We start from the raw sequence: 13,342 nt of genomic DNA, 5'->3' as shown, positions 1-13,342 counted from the left end.
CCCACGGCTGGGGAGATGGCTCAGTGGAATAAGCACTTTCCTGGCAAGTGCAAGGGCTTGCGTTCAATCCTTGGTTCCACCAAAATAAATAAATTTTTTAAAAGACCAAGATAAGTATGAGTCATCCAAAAGTTGCCCACTAAACTCGAGCATATGGGAAACCCATTGTTTTATGATAAAATATTTGAGAATTTCTCAGACTCTTAAATCGGCCTCTTTTCAGAACTCCTTTGCTGACTATATTTTCTTTGAAATTTTGAAAAAAAATATGCATATAGAGAGCATACATTCAACACTGACCTAGCCTGGGTTGGTCCAATTCAATCTCCTAAATTTTCCTTTACTGTATCTTACAAATCACTTGCTCTTTAGTCAGAATGTAGGTCATAATAGCAGTTTCTTTTTCTTTTCTTTCTTTCTTTCTTTTTTTATTTTTTTGGCAGAACTGAGCATTGAACTCAGGCCCTTGTGCTTGCCAGGGAAGTTCTTATTCTACTGAGCCATCTTCCTGGTCCCCAGCAGTTTCTTTTTTATCACTTCTTTTTAAATACCATTTAGAAAACAAAATAATCTGGGGTTGCCTAAGCTTTAAAAAGCAATTCAATGGTATTTAGACATTTTTCTGTGTAATTGGTATATGTTGTGGTCATGGTTTACAAGGGAATAAACTTAATACAGGACACATTAATTTGTAGGATTATTTTATAATATTCACCCAAAGAGACAAACACAAAAGAGTACAGGAGATCTGTCCATGCACGAGACGCCTGAAGAATCTAGTTGAGGGCCTGGATCCACAGAATTGTCCTGCACAAGTCCAGTTGAAGACCCAGACCCCATAACAATGTCCTCCATAATCCCAGGTGAAAGTGTAAAACCTGTGATAGCATCTCATGCTAGTCTGTATCAAGGAGCTGCCCTGGGAAGGTCGAAAGGTCAGTGCTGAAAACGAGAAAGTCTCTGCCAGCAGGATGAAGGTGCTGTGCCAGAAGGCTGAGGGATCTGCGCTTGGGAGCCAGGAAGTAATGCTCAAGGTAAGAACCGGAGCTCCCTGGAAAAGAATTGCAGCCATCCTCAGCTACAGTGAGGACCCAAGCTCTTCTTTTGAAACAGCTGAGTCCATATCAGGAAAGCCACAGTGACAGGCTTCTCCAGGAGAATCAACAGCTTTTCATTTCCACTCCAGTTCTACCTTCATGCTGGTCATAACTATCCTCAGGTGGGCTTTTCACACCCAGAATTATGCTGATTCAGTTCAGCTGAGTGTTATAAGTTACCCATTGGTTAATCTACCACAGTATACATTCTACAAAAACTAGTTGTATTTTTCTTAAAAAAAAAAAAAAAAATTGACATGTGCATAAAAGTTCATATAATTTCATCATTTGTTTAAAAATTGTAAATGTCCCAACCAACCAACTATAAGGAATTGACTTAAGTTATTACTTTATGTACATTTACATGATGCTATACTGGTCATTAAAAGAGAATGTTGTTAAAATATATAAATACATGGGAAAATGTACATGTTACAGAAAGTGAAGAAAAAGAATTTACAGTTGCATATATGTTATACCTCTTTTTATAAAATACATAGGGCTGGGGACATGGCCTCAGCGGAAGAACACTCACCTAGCACATCCAAGGCTCTTGAGTTTGAGCCTCAGCATTGTAAATCCTGCTCCCCCCAATACATGGTTATAAGGAAATATGGACTGTTATAAGGTTTATTTCATTTTCTTGAGCCAGATGTGGTGGCACATGTCTATAATCCTAGCATTCTGGAGGCTGAGGCAGGAGGTTGCCATGCGTTTGACACCAGCCTGAGCTGCATAGTGGACTCAAGGCCAACCTGAATGACACAGCCAAGACCATGTCTAAAAAAAAAAAAAAAGGCTAATTTTCATATCATGTAATTTTTTGCCACAAATTAACATGAACAGAAAATAACACCCAAAAGGCAATATTTGACAATAGTTCAGCAAAGTACATAGTTCCTAAATAAGCAAAAACTTGTATTCTAGTCCTAGTGACATCAGAAACTAGTTATATGACCTTAACATTTCATAGCCTTTGTTTTATTGCTTGTAAAATGAGTTTTGTGAAATATTACATATACTGTATAGTGTTTTACAGATGAATTATTTTTATATTTACATTTTTGTACACAGATGGGTGGCCTGTTCATAAATGACCTGCTTCATATGATTGGGCAATTAAGTAAGCATGCATGTAAACAGTTCTGACCTTGCAGTCTTGAAGTACCATTTGCTACATTATACCAAGGTGGTAAAGAAAACATAAGATGAACAAAAATAACATCTGAAAGAAAGAATGCCTATTGTCAGATATGCTGCAAAATCTGCATGGGCATGATCTGTGCGAAATGGTAAGGTTAAGGCGAAAGAGTCATCAAAATACAAGCTGGTGCATATATGCTTGTGTATGTAAACATTGTTAAAAAAAATTGTAAAGGGCCAGGGAGATGGCTCAGTAGAATAAGCGCTTCCCTGGCAAACTCAAGGACCTGAGTTCAATCCCTGGTTCCGAAAAAAAAAAAAAAAAAATTGTTAACTTATGTTGTACTTTCATTGATAAAGTCATTCCAAAAAGGTGTTTTTTCAGTGACTTGAAGAAAGGAGGGCAAAATATAAATCCATCTATTATGGTAATGAATTCTAAACATATTAAATTTTACACCTGTGACAGCATTTTTTTTTTCCTGTTTGCCAATAAAGACACTGGGGAGATAAAAATTCTCTTTTTATCCTGTTTGTTTCGTGCTTATCATTGAGCTGTTTTTTAGTGACTACTCTATTCCCAGCTGTCTAAACATTCTCTCATATTTTTGTCTGAAATGTGAATGTCTACTCCCTCATTGTTTATCTCCCCAACACATTTTCAGTTAAAAATTGAAATGACTGAACCAGCTAGTACTGTTAGACCTGAAATCTAAATCCCATGAAGAATATTATTCGTTAAGTGGTGGGATCATACCCTGATACACAGATTCTATTATTTAATCTATGATGCAGTGAATTTGAAAAGTATATATTTGTAACTTCAAGTTAGGGCTGTTTGTTTTTGTGCATTGCAAAATATTTTTATAAACTCAATTGTGGGAACTATTACTTATTTTGTGTATATTTGTGTATTAGTGTGTGTATTTATACCAAACTCAGAATTTTCTTGTAAGGTATGATTGTAATGATTTTTTGAATGTAGAACATAAAATAATTCCTTCTTATCCTGTTATTTTATATATAGAGTAAGGGATGTGTCTACGTAACTACTTGGCAACATTTTGGTGAAAATTTAGTAAAAATTCTGTTGCCAGGCCAACCATGAATTACCAGTACTCTCTTTGCTGTGGTCACAGTAAGCTGAATTTTGAAGTACTTACTGAGTCTGAAAAATGATTCTTGGAATTTCCCAAAAGTTTTAGGTTAGCATTTCTTTGAAATCACAGAATTCCTGTTAAAATGTAAACTGAAGTAAATGAGGCTTTTTAAGAAACTGAAGTCTTATACCTAAACAGTTACATTCTTCTTCTGGATGTGATGTGTTTATTATATTCTGATAAAAGAAAGAATTTTCTTAAGTGTTTTTATTAAAGAGACACATTTAATTTTTTACTTTAAAAATTTGTATTATAATCGCTTCTCGGTCTTTTGGCTAAGGTCATGTGTAAAGATATGTATTATAAAAAAAAAACATGGAGGAATAAGCTGTGAAAATGTGAGTATAAATGAAGGTCAAGGAAAATAAGGGTGACTATGACAACTATTTGAAGCATTTAAGAAGCTGTGGTCAAGGGCAGAATTATAACAAAATTTAAATACATATTGTTCCCTTAATGGCCTTCCTAACTCAAACTTACTTTTTAAAGAAAATGAAAATCTAGGGGCCAGGGAGATGGCTCAGTAGAATAAGTGCTTCCCTGGCAAGCACAAGGGCCTGAGTTCAATCCCTGGTTCCGCCAAAAAAAAAAAAAAAAAGAAAGAGAGAAAATCTGTGACTATGAAGACTGCATAGACTACTAGACCATTTTGATTGTCACTACTTTGATTCCTGTTAAGATACAGCAGCTTTATCCTCTTTTGGTTTTGAACCACTTATGTGTCAACAAAGTGAAAGAAGCAACCAGTATCTTAGTATTGTTATGAAAGTAATTGTGACCCTGGGGACTCTTACGGTCTTGTTTATTATACTTTGAGAGCTGCTATTCTAGAATGAAAAGGGCTTACAGTGGTCACAAGGAAGCCTGAAATAACAATGTCAGGGAATTTAATGTAGAGAGATTTTTGATAGCAAAATACATGCATAAAGACAATGATGTCAGCTTTTCTGTACTAGATTAGTAGTAGAATAGTTAAGTTCAAGGGAAATACAGAGAGGTAAATGAGATGACATTATAGAATAATTGGCTTTGAAGTACTCAGTAAATGTTTATTAAATGATTTACCACTTCAAAATAGAAAATGTACATACCCTCCAACCATTTAAGAACTTTGGAGGACTGGGTAGCCCTCAGGACTCTGGTGAGCTGTGTCTCTTGTCCCTCCCTGCACAGGTATGGAGCCTGTGTTGGCACTGGTCCAACCTTTTAAGAATTTAGGAGGATTCTAGGCAGCCTGTGGGATACTGGTGAATCTGGCCCACATCCACCACCTACACTGAAGCTTTGTTGAGTATCAGCCAGTCGCCCCCACTAGTAGTGAGAGCTGTGGGGAGCCTTACCCTGCTCTGCACTGTAATGGAAACCTGACTAACCCACTACTGCTAAGTCTGGGTGATTATTGAGAGCTTCAAAAATGTCAAAATGCTTGAACAAAAGGCAATCACACTCCTTCAGCCCACCCAGAACAAATCCAGGAGATGAGGACATGCAAGAACTCGGAAATCACACACCTGAAATCTCTGAAATGATAGCAACTGAAGCAAAGAAGTCCATCAGGCTAGAGAAGAAATAAGATCAAAATAAAAAATGTAATAGAAATGTTTCCATTTATTTTATAATTGAGGTATCTTTAAAGCTTATGTCATTTCATATAGTTTCTTTATATAGTATTTATGATATCTGCTGAAAGAAACTCAGCTGGTAGACTTTTTCATTCTGTAGAAAGACTGTGAACATGATTCCAAACATAGGAAATCATCTACCTATTCTCATGTCTCTAAACTAAGAAAAGTAAGTAATGAAAGTAGTGAAAGGAAGGGCAGCCTCTAGCAGTGGTCTCCAAGGACTGTTCTGAGCACTTTTCACGTATTAACTTATGTATCTTCGCAAGAGTATTATCTGTGCATACTAATATCCCTCATTTGTGTTAAGGAAACTGAGATGCTGAGAGGGTAAGTTGCTTATAACAAAAAGAAAGGTAATCCAGCACAGAGAGCTACTCTGTTGGTGTACCAATTCCTGTTTCTCTTCCATCTTTCATGAACAAAGTTGCTACTAAAGATTATATCCTCCAAATTTTTTTTTTTAAAGACTATTTTAGAATAGTTTGTTTATGTGTTTGATGCGGGGAATCAAGCTCAGGACCTTGCACTTTCCAGGCAGGCTCTATGCCACTGAGCTATATGACTGGCCCATTTACAGCAGTTTTATAGTCATAGCAAAATTAAACAAAGGCCAGCTAGTTTCCATATACCTTCTGCCCCCAGAACAGCCTCCTGTCATCCTACATGTGAGGGATGCGTCTGTGCTGATGAGGCGTTGTCAGTATTATCAACTGGAAGCCTGTTGTTTACATTAGGGATCATTTCTGGTATGATTTTTTCTGTAGCTTTTGGCAAATATGCAATGACATATGTTTACCATTTTAGTATCATATAGATACAGTAGTTTTAATGCCCTAAAAATTCTGTGTTCCATTTCTATTTCTTTTTCTTTTTCTTTTTTTTTTGGCAGAACCAGGGATTGAACTCAGGCCTTCATCTCCCCTGCTTTCCTCCTCCTCCTGTTCCTCCTCCTCCTCCTCCTCCTTCTGCTCCTCCTTTGCTGCTTCTTCTTTCTCCTCCTCTTCCTCCTTTTCCTCCTCCTCCTCCCCCTCCTCTTCCTTTTCCTCGTCTTGCTCCTCCTCTTCTCCTTCTTCCTCTTCCTTTTCTTCCTTTGTCAATACTGGGGGTTAAACTCAAGACCTTGTATTTGCCAGGCAGACGCTTATGCCTGCTGAGCTACCTCCTTGGCCCCATGTTGTACCATTTCTTTATCCCTGTTTATATCTCACTTTGTTCTTGCGTCCTGGAACCACTGATTTTTTTTTTTTTTTTTAACTATCTCCTTAGGGTTTTGTTTTGTTTTGTTTTTCAGTACCAGGGATTGAACTCAGAACCCTAGCACTTATTCTACTGAGCCATTTCCCCAGCCCATATCTCCTTAGTTTTACCTTTTGCAAAGTGTCATAAAGTTGAAACGATATAATATTTAAGCCTTTTCAAGCTGGCATTTTTACTTTTTAATATTGAGAATGCTTGCCTTACCTGTGTGAAGCCCTGCTTTCAATTTCTTACACCACAGACTGTCTATTGACATTTTCTCCCTGTCTTTCATGACATGATAGCTCATTTCATTTTGGAGTTGATAATAATCCATATTTTGAAGGTACTAGTTAATTTATCTACTCCACTCACCTAAAGACTGTTTTGCATGCTTCTAAGTTTTGTAATTAAGAACATTACCATAAATATCACTGTGTAAGATTTTATGCAGACAGAAATTTACATGCTCATTTAATACCACGGAGCATGATTACCAAATATTATGGTAAGAATATGTTGATTTTATAAGAAACTGTCTTTTAAAATTACTGTACCCATTTTCATTCCCAATAAAAGTGAATGAAGATTTTTGTTGCTCCACATCCTAATCAAATTATTATCATTGCTGTGGTTTATATCACAAATGACCCCCACGAACCTTATATACTTGGAGATGTGGCTTTTGGAAAATGACTGGGTCATAAGGGTCACTGGAGATGTGGCCAGAAGAACATACCTCCTTCCCTGGTTGGCCTGCTCCCTTCCTGCTCTGCTTCCTGACCACTGGGAAGTAAGCATTTTTCCTCCGCACAGGCCCTTCCATCATGCCCCTGACCATACAAGGTCTGAAACTTCTCAAATGCGATCCAAAATAAACCTTTCTTTCTTTAACTTGTAAGTATTGAGTGTATTGTCCCAGTGACAAAGTGAGTAAGAAAAATCCTTGTTCCTAAAGTGGTAATCTCCTTTTTTGTTTGTTTTACTTTTCTTCTTAGTGTTTTCAGGATGCTGGGGATCAAACCCAGTGCCTCAAGGATGCTACACAGATGCTGTACCACTAAGCTATACCCCCTCAACCTTTCCTTTTTTTGATGTGCATTTCCTTAATGGCATATGATGTAGAGCATCTTTACATATGCTAATTTTATATCTCCATATCATTCAAATAGGTGTATTTGAATTGAGTTGTTTCTTATTGATGAATTTTAACTTCTTTGTATATTAGATAACAATTCTTTATCAGATACATATTTTTTAAAAATACTGTACTTCTAAGCTGTATCTAGTTTCATATTCATATCTTCTCACTCATTCTTGTTCTTGCTCTCACTCTGTCACTCTCACTCTTGCTCTTGCTCTCACTTTATTTTCTTGATTTTTTTGATAACGTCTCATTGAGGCTAGCCTTGAACTCATTATGTAGTCTAGGTTTCCCTCTACTCCTCCAGTCCTCTGCCTCAGCCCCAAGTGCCAGGACTGCAGGCCTGTGCCAGCATGTTCAGCTTTGACGGTCTTTCACATAGCAGAAGCTTTTCATTAAGTTTAGTTATTACTTCTTTCATGGATCATACCTTTGATATTTTATGTAAAAAGTGATTTTAAAGCCAAAGGTCAGCTAAGATTATTCTACTATGTTATCTATGAGAGGTTTTTTGTTTTTGCATTTTACATTTAGTTGTGGTACTGTTTTAGTCAGTTTTTGGGAAGAGTGTCAAGTTTATGTCTAGGGTTTTTTTGTTTGTTTGTTTGTGTTTTTTTTGTTGTTGTTGTTTTTTTTTTTTTTTTTTTGGTATGTTCATGTCTAGTTGTTTAAGCCCCATTTGTGGAAAACATTGTTTTGTTTTTTCTGTAGCTCTTTTTTTTTTTTTAGCTTTAAATGTAATCTTGGTAGCAAGATACCTCTTTCGTCATACTAAGTTGAAAATACCTTAGATTCATAAGGAAATACTTTAGTAATTCTCTTATCCATCAATGATATATACTTCTTATTTTATTTCCAACTTACAGGATATTTTGTTCTCATGGTTATGAAAATGTCCCTCATTTTGATGCTGTTTTCATATATATGGCAACATGGTCTCGAGAATAACAGCTTGGAATGGCATCTTAGAAAATCTAGGGCGAGGGAGATGGCTAAGTAGAGTAAGTGCTTCCCTGGCAAGCACAAGGGTCTAAGTTCAATCCCCGGTTCTGCCAAAGAAAAAAAGAAAATCTAGGCTTTTTCTTATCAGAGTAACTTTCTCATCACTGAAATACAAGAGAGAATGTGTGTGTGTGTGTGTGTGTGTGTGTGTGTTGTAGTGGGGATCGAACTCAGGACCTTGCGTTTGCCAGGCAGGCATTTATGCCACTGTGCTATATCCCCAGGCCAAGAAAGGTTTATTTTTAACTCACAGTTTGTAAAGCTTTCAGTTCATAGTCAGTTGGTTCCAAGGCAGAGGAGAGACAGAGGCAGAGAAGACAGGATGAGACGAGATAAAATGAGAAAAGAGATAGACCCAGGGCACATTCCCAGTGATCCATCTCTTCCAACCATAGCACACCTTGTAATAGCAAGTCAGTCATAAGCCCCCATAATCCACTCACCCGCCAAAAGCTCCACCTATGATCACATGAAGCTTTAGAGAACATCTAGATGTAAGTTTTAATACTTCATAAAATGCATATGCATGTTGTTAAATTTTCTCCATTATGAATGTGTGAGGATTTTTTATTGGCTGAATTGATAATTGTACCACATCAGGTAGAAATTTTGAAAGATAGAAACATTTAATATCTCTCATCTGTTAAGGAATAATTTTCATTATGCTTTAAAATGTGAACTTTTTTTTTCTGTCCCATTTAGTTTTGTCAGCCCGCTGGATGGCAGCTGTCTAGAGAAAGGAAGCAACCGACGTTCTTCGTGGTGGTACTAACAGATATTGACTCTGATCGACATTACTGCTCGTGCCTAACCTTCTACGAGGCAGAGATCAATCTTCAGGTAAAAAAAAAAAAAAGAACAAAAAAGCTTTGCTAGCCATAGTGCAGTTGTAGGGACCACATTTAGGACTCTACATTGTGCCATACTTGTTAAAACTACAAGTTTGAGTTTCATGGGCTACTTTAAAAAACCATGAAGAACTTTTTATATGAGGCCAGCCTGAGCTACATAGTGAGACCCTGTTTCTACACATAAAGTTAAATTAAAATTTAAAAATAAAAAATAACCATAACGTGAGTATTTTAAAGAATAGCATATCAGAATATATATAAATATATCTTTTTCCCTTCTTTCTTTTGTTGTTTTCCTCATCCCAGTTTTTCCTTCCCATTGAATAAATTCTTTCCTTTTGACATTATGTATTGTACCTTTCAGATTTTATTTACTCTTGAGGTTTGTATGCTAGCAAGACAATTTTATGATAGCACACATGGGTCTGATTTATTTCCCTTACCAATACAGTATCTAGTTGCATCCATTTATCTACAGAAGCCTTGCATTTATCTTTTTTATAGCTGAGTAATACTCCATTATGTAAAAATACCATATCTTTTTTATCCATTCCTCAGTTGGTGAGCATTTGGGTTGTTTCCAAGATTTAGCTATGACAAATTGCACTGCTATAAATATGGGTGCACATGTATCACTGTGGTATGATTATTTCACTTCTTTTGGAGGGGAATACCTGGCTTGAATGGGACCTCGAATCCTAGCTTCTTAAGGAATCTCCACACTGATTTCCATAATGATTGTACCAGGCTGTACTCCCGCCAACAGTGGAGAAGGGTTTTTCCCTATAACCTCTCCAGCATTTGTCATTGGTTGACTTCTTGATGATAGCCATTAGTATCTTCGTCTCTTCAATGACCAGTGATGTTCAGTGTTACTTGACATATGTATGAAGACATATCTCTTCATTTATGAAGTGTATATTCATCTCAGATGCCTATTTTTAGATTGAGTCTTTGAATTTGGGAGGCCTGTTTTATTTATTTATTATTTATTTATTTATTTATTCATTCATTTTTTGTTCCAGATAGAAGGCATTTGTCTCAGGGACAGTCAGCTATAAGTTTTTGCCAATTCATGGCTTTTCTTTTTACTCTGTAGGTGATTTCTTTTGAAGTGCAGAAACTTTCAGTAAGATAAGATGCCAATTGTTGATTCTTTGAAGGATTTCCCATGGAGTTTGATTTTTGTTCATTAACTTTCTTCTTACCTCTCTGTCCTCAAGATTTCTACCTACTTTCACCTCCAGAAGGTTTAGTGTCTCAGTTTTAATATTTAAATATTTGACCCATTTTTGACTGTAGCTTTATGTATGGTGATAGGCATGGGTCTATTTTTAGCCTTTGGCATGTTTTGTAAAGCCAATTTTTCTAGCACCATTTATTAAAGATGCTATGTTTCTTCTAGTGAATATGTTTGACCCCTCTGTGGCTGAGTGTATCTCTAGACGTGTCTGCATCTTTTAATGTGTTCAACTGAGGCTCAGATCTGTTTTTTGCCAGTACCATGTTGATGTTATCACAGTAGCTTTGTAGTATAATTTCAAGTCAGGCATTGTATTCTCTCCTGTCTTTCCTTTGTTGCCCAGGATTGCTTTTGCTATTCTAGGTCTCTTCTGATTCCCGATATATTTTAGGACTGTTTTCTTTAGTTCTGTGAAGTATGCAAGTGGAATTTCAATTGGGATTACATTGAATCTGTATCATAATTTTGGGACTCCGGCCATTTTACAATGTTGGTTCTTTCTATCCAGGAGCAAAGAATATCTTTGCATTTTCTGAAGTCCTCTTTGATGTCTTTTTTCCAGAGTACTATAATTTTCAATGTATAAATCTTTTGCTTCCTTTGTGAGATTGATTCCTATGTATTTCATTTTTTTTTAGGTGTTACTGTGAAAGGTGTGGTTTCCATGATTTCTCTCTGTGCGTTCATTGTTTGTGTATAGAAATGCTATTGATTTTTGAGTGTTGACTTTGTATCCTGCTATGCAATTGAATTTGGTTGTTAGATCTACAAGTCTCTTAGTGGAGTTTTTGGGGTCTTCTATGTACAATATAAACATCATCTGCAAATAATGATAATTTCACTTCTTCCTTTCTAGTCAGTATTTTTTCTTTCTCTTGTCTAATTGTTTGGGCTAATGTTTCCAGAACTATATTGAACAGGAGTGGTAACAGTGGGCATCCTTGTCTTATTCCTGATTTTAAAGTGAAGGCCTTCAGTTTTTGTGCCTTTAGTATGATGTTGGCTGTTGATTTCTCATAGATGACTTTTATCAGGTTGAGGTAAAGACCATCTATTCCAATTCTCTGTAGGGTTTTTATGATGAATCAGTTTTAGATTTTGCCAAAAGCATTTTCTTCTATTGAGATGCGTATGTGATTTTTGTCTTTGGTTCTGCTGATATGATGTGTTACATTTATGGATTTGCATATATTGACCCAACCTTGCATTCCTGGGATGAATCCCATCATGTATAATTTTCTTGATGATTTTCAGCATTCTGTTTGCTAGTATTTTATTGAAGATATTTGCATCTATGCTCACTAGGGAGATTGGCCTGTAGTTTCATTTTTTGGTTGGGCCCTCCTCTGGTTGTGGTATCAGAGTAAAACTTGCCTCCAGGAATGAGTTTGTGAGGATTACTTCCCTGTCAATTTCATTGAAGAGTTTGCAAAGAGTTGGCATTAAATCGTCTCTAAATTTCTTGTGAATTCAGCTGTGAATTCATTAGTACCTGAGCTCTTCTTTGTTGGTAGTTTTTTTTATTACACTTTCAATTTAATTGACATATTGGGCTGTTCACAATTTTTATAACTTCCTGATTCAGCATTGGTAGTTTGTATGTATCTAGGAATCTGTCCATTTGTTACATGTTTTCCATCCTTGAGAGTAAAGATTTTAGAAATATCTAATAGCCAGATAGTGGATTAAAGCACCTACTTAGGCAGATACAGGGACCCAAGGTCTGAGCCCCAGTGTGCTATGCTGGCCCCGCCCTGGAGCACACTGAGATGGCAAATGAGACTGGGCGTGGGGGCATGTGCCTATAATCCCAGTGCTTGGGAGGCTGAAAACAGGAGGATCACTACAAATGTGATCTGTGTAGTGAGATCCTGTAGAACCTCTACTAAATACATTGAAAGAAAGAAAGAAAAAGAAAAGACAAGAAATAGGTATTGATGATCCTCCGAATTTCTACAGGGGCTGTAGTGATTTCACCCTTTTCATTCCTTATTGCATGAGTTTGAATTTTTTTTCCTTTTTTAATAAGGTTGGCTAGGGGTTTATCAACTTTATTTATACATTCAAAGAACCAACTCATTAATTCTTTGTATTTTTTCTTTGTTTCTTTCCATTGCTTTTATTTTTGCTCTGATATTTATAATTTCTTGCCTTCTTTGGGCTTTGGGCTTAACTTGCTCTTCTTTTTCTGGGAGCCTGACTTGCAGCATAAGATTGTTTATTTGGACTCATTCTGTTTTCCTGATACGAGAACTTACTGCTATAAATTTCTCTCTTAAGACAGCTTTCATTGCCTCCCACAAGTTCCAATAAGTTAATATACATTTTCATTTGATTGCAAATATTGTTTAATTTCTTCTGTGACCCATTGATTGTTCAGGAGTGTATTATGTAGTTTCTATGTGTTTATGGAGTTTTGGGTGTTTCTTTTGTCAATAATTTCCAGCTTCATTGCACTATGGTCAGATAATATGCATGAGATAATTTAAGTTTCTTTGCATTTATTTAAGCATGCTTTGTGTGCTAGTATATGGTCTATTTTGGTGAACATTCCACATGCAATTGGGAAAAATGTGTATCCTGATGCTGTTGGGTGGAACATGCTGTAAAAGTTTACTAAGTCCATTTCTTCACAGGTTTGGTTTAGTTCTGATATTTCTATGCTTAGCTCATCTGTCTCTTTGTGTCAGTGACTGTTAAAAGTCCCCCATTACTATTGTATTATTGCTCATTTGATTTTTTTATGTCAAAGTTTGTTTTACAGAGTTGGGTGTTCCTACATTTTACCAGAGTTGGGTGCTCCATATATCTATATATCTATATATCTATATCTATATCTTT

The 13,342-nt window shown here is 36.3% G+C and overlaps 1 protein-coding gene across 2 annotated transcripts in view; it reads left to right on the top strand.

Moving 5' to 3' along the window:
* Sbf2 (SET binding factor 2) overlaps positions 1–13,342 on the top strand; it is a 508,807-nt gene that overhangs the window by 194,134 nt on the left and 301,331 nt on the right. For both annotated transcript variants that reach the window (XM_004634868.2, XM_023719341.1), the window contains exon 3: positions 9,110–9,247. In XM_004634868.2, the coding sequence (XP_004634925.1) occupies positions 9,110–9,247 (138 nt within the window). The remainder of the gene's footprint in view (positions 1–9,109; positions 9,248–13,342) is intronic.

Source organism: Octodon degus, unplaced genomic scaffold (genome assembly GCF_000260255.1).
Source record: "Octodon degus isolate 3935 unplaced genomic scaffold, OctDeg1.0 scaffold00067, whole genome shotgun sequence".
Lineage (NCBI taxonomy): Eukaryota > Metazoa > Chordata > Mammalia > Rodentia > Octodontidae > Octodon > Octodon degus.
This window is presented reverse-complemented; position numbering and strand designations above follow the sequence as displayed.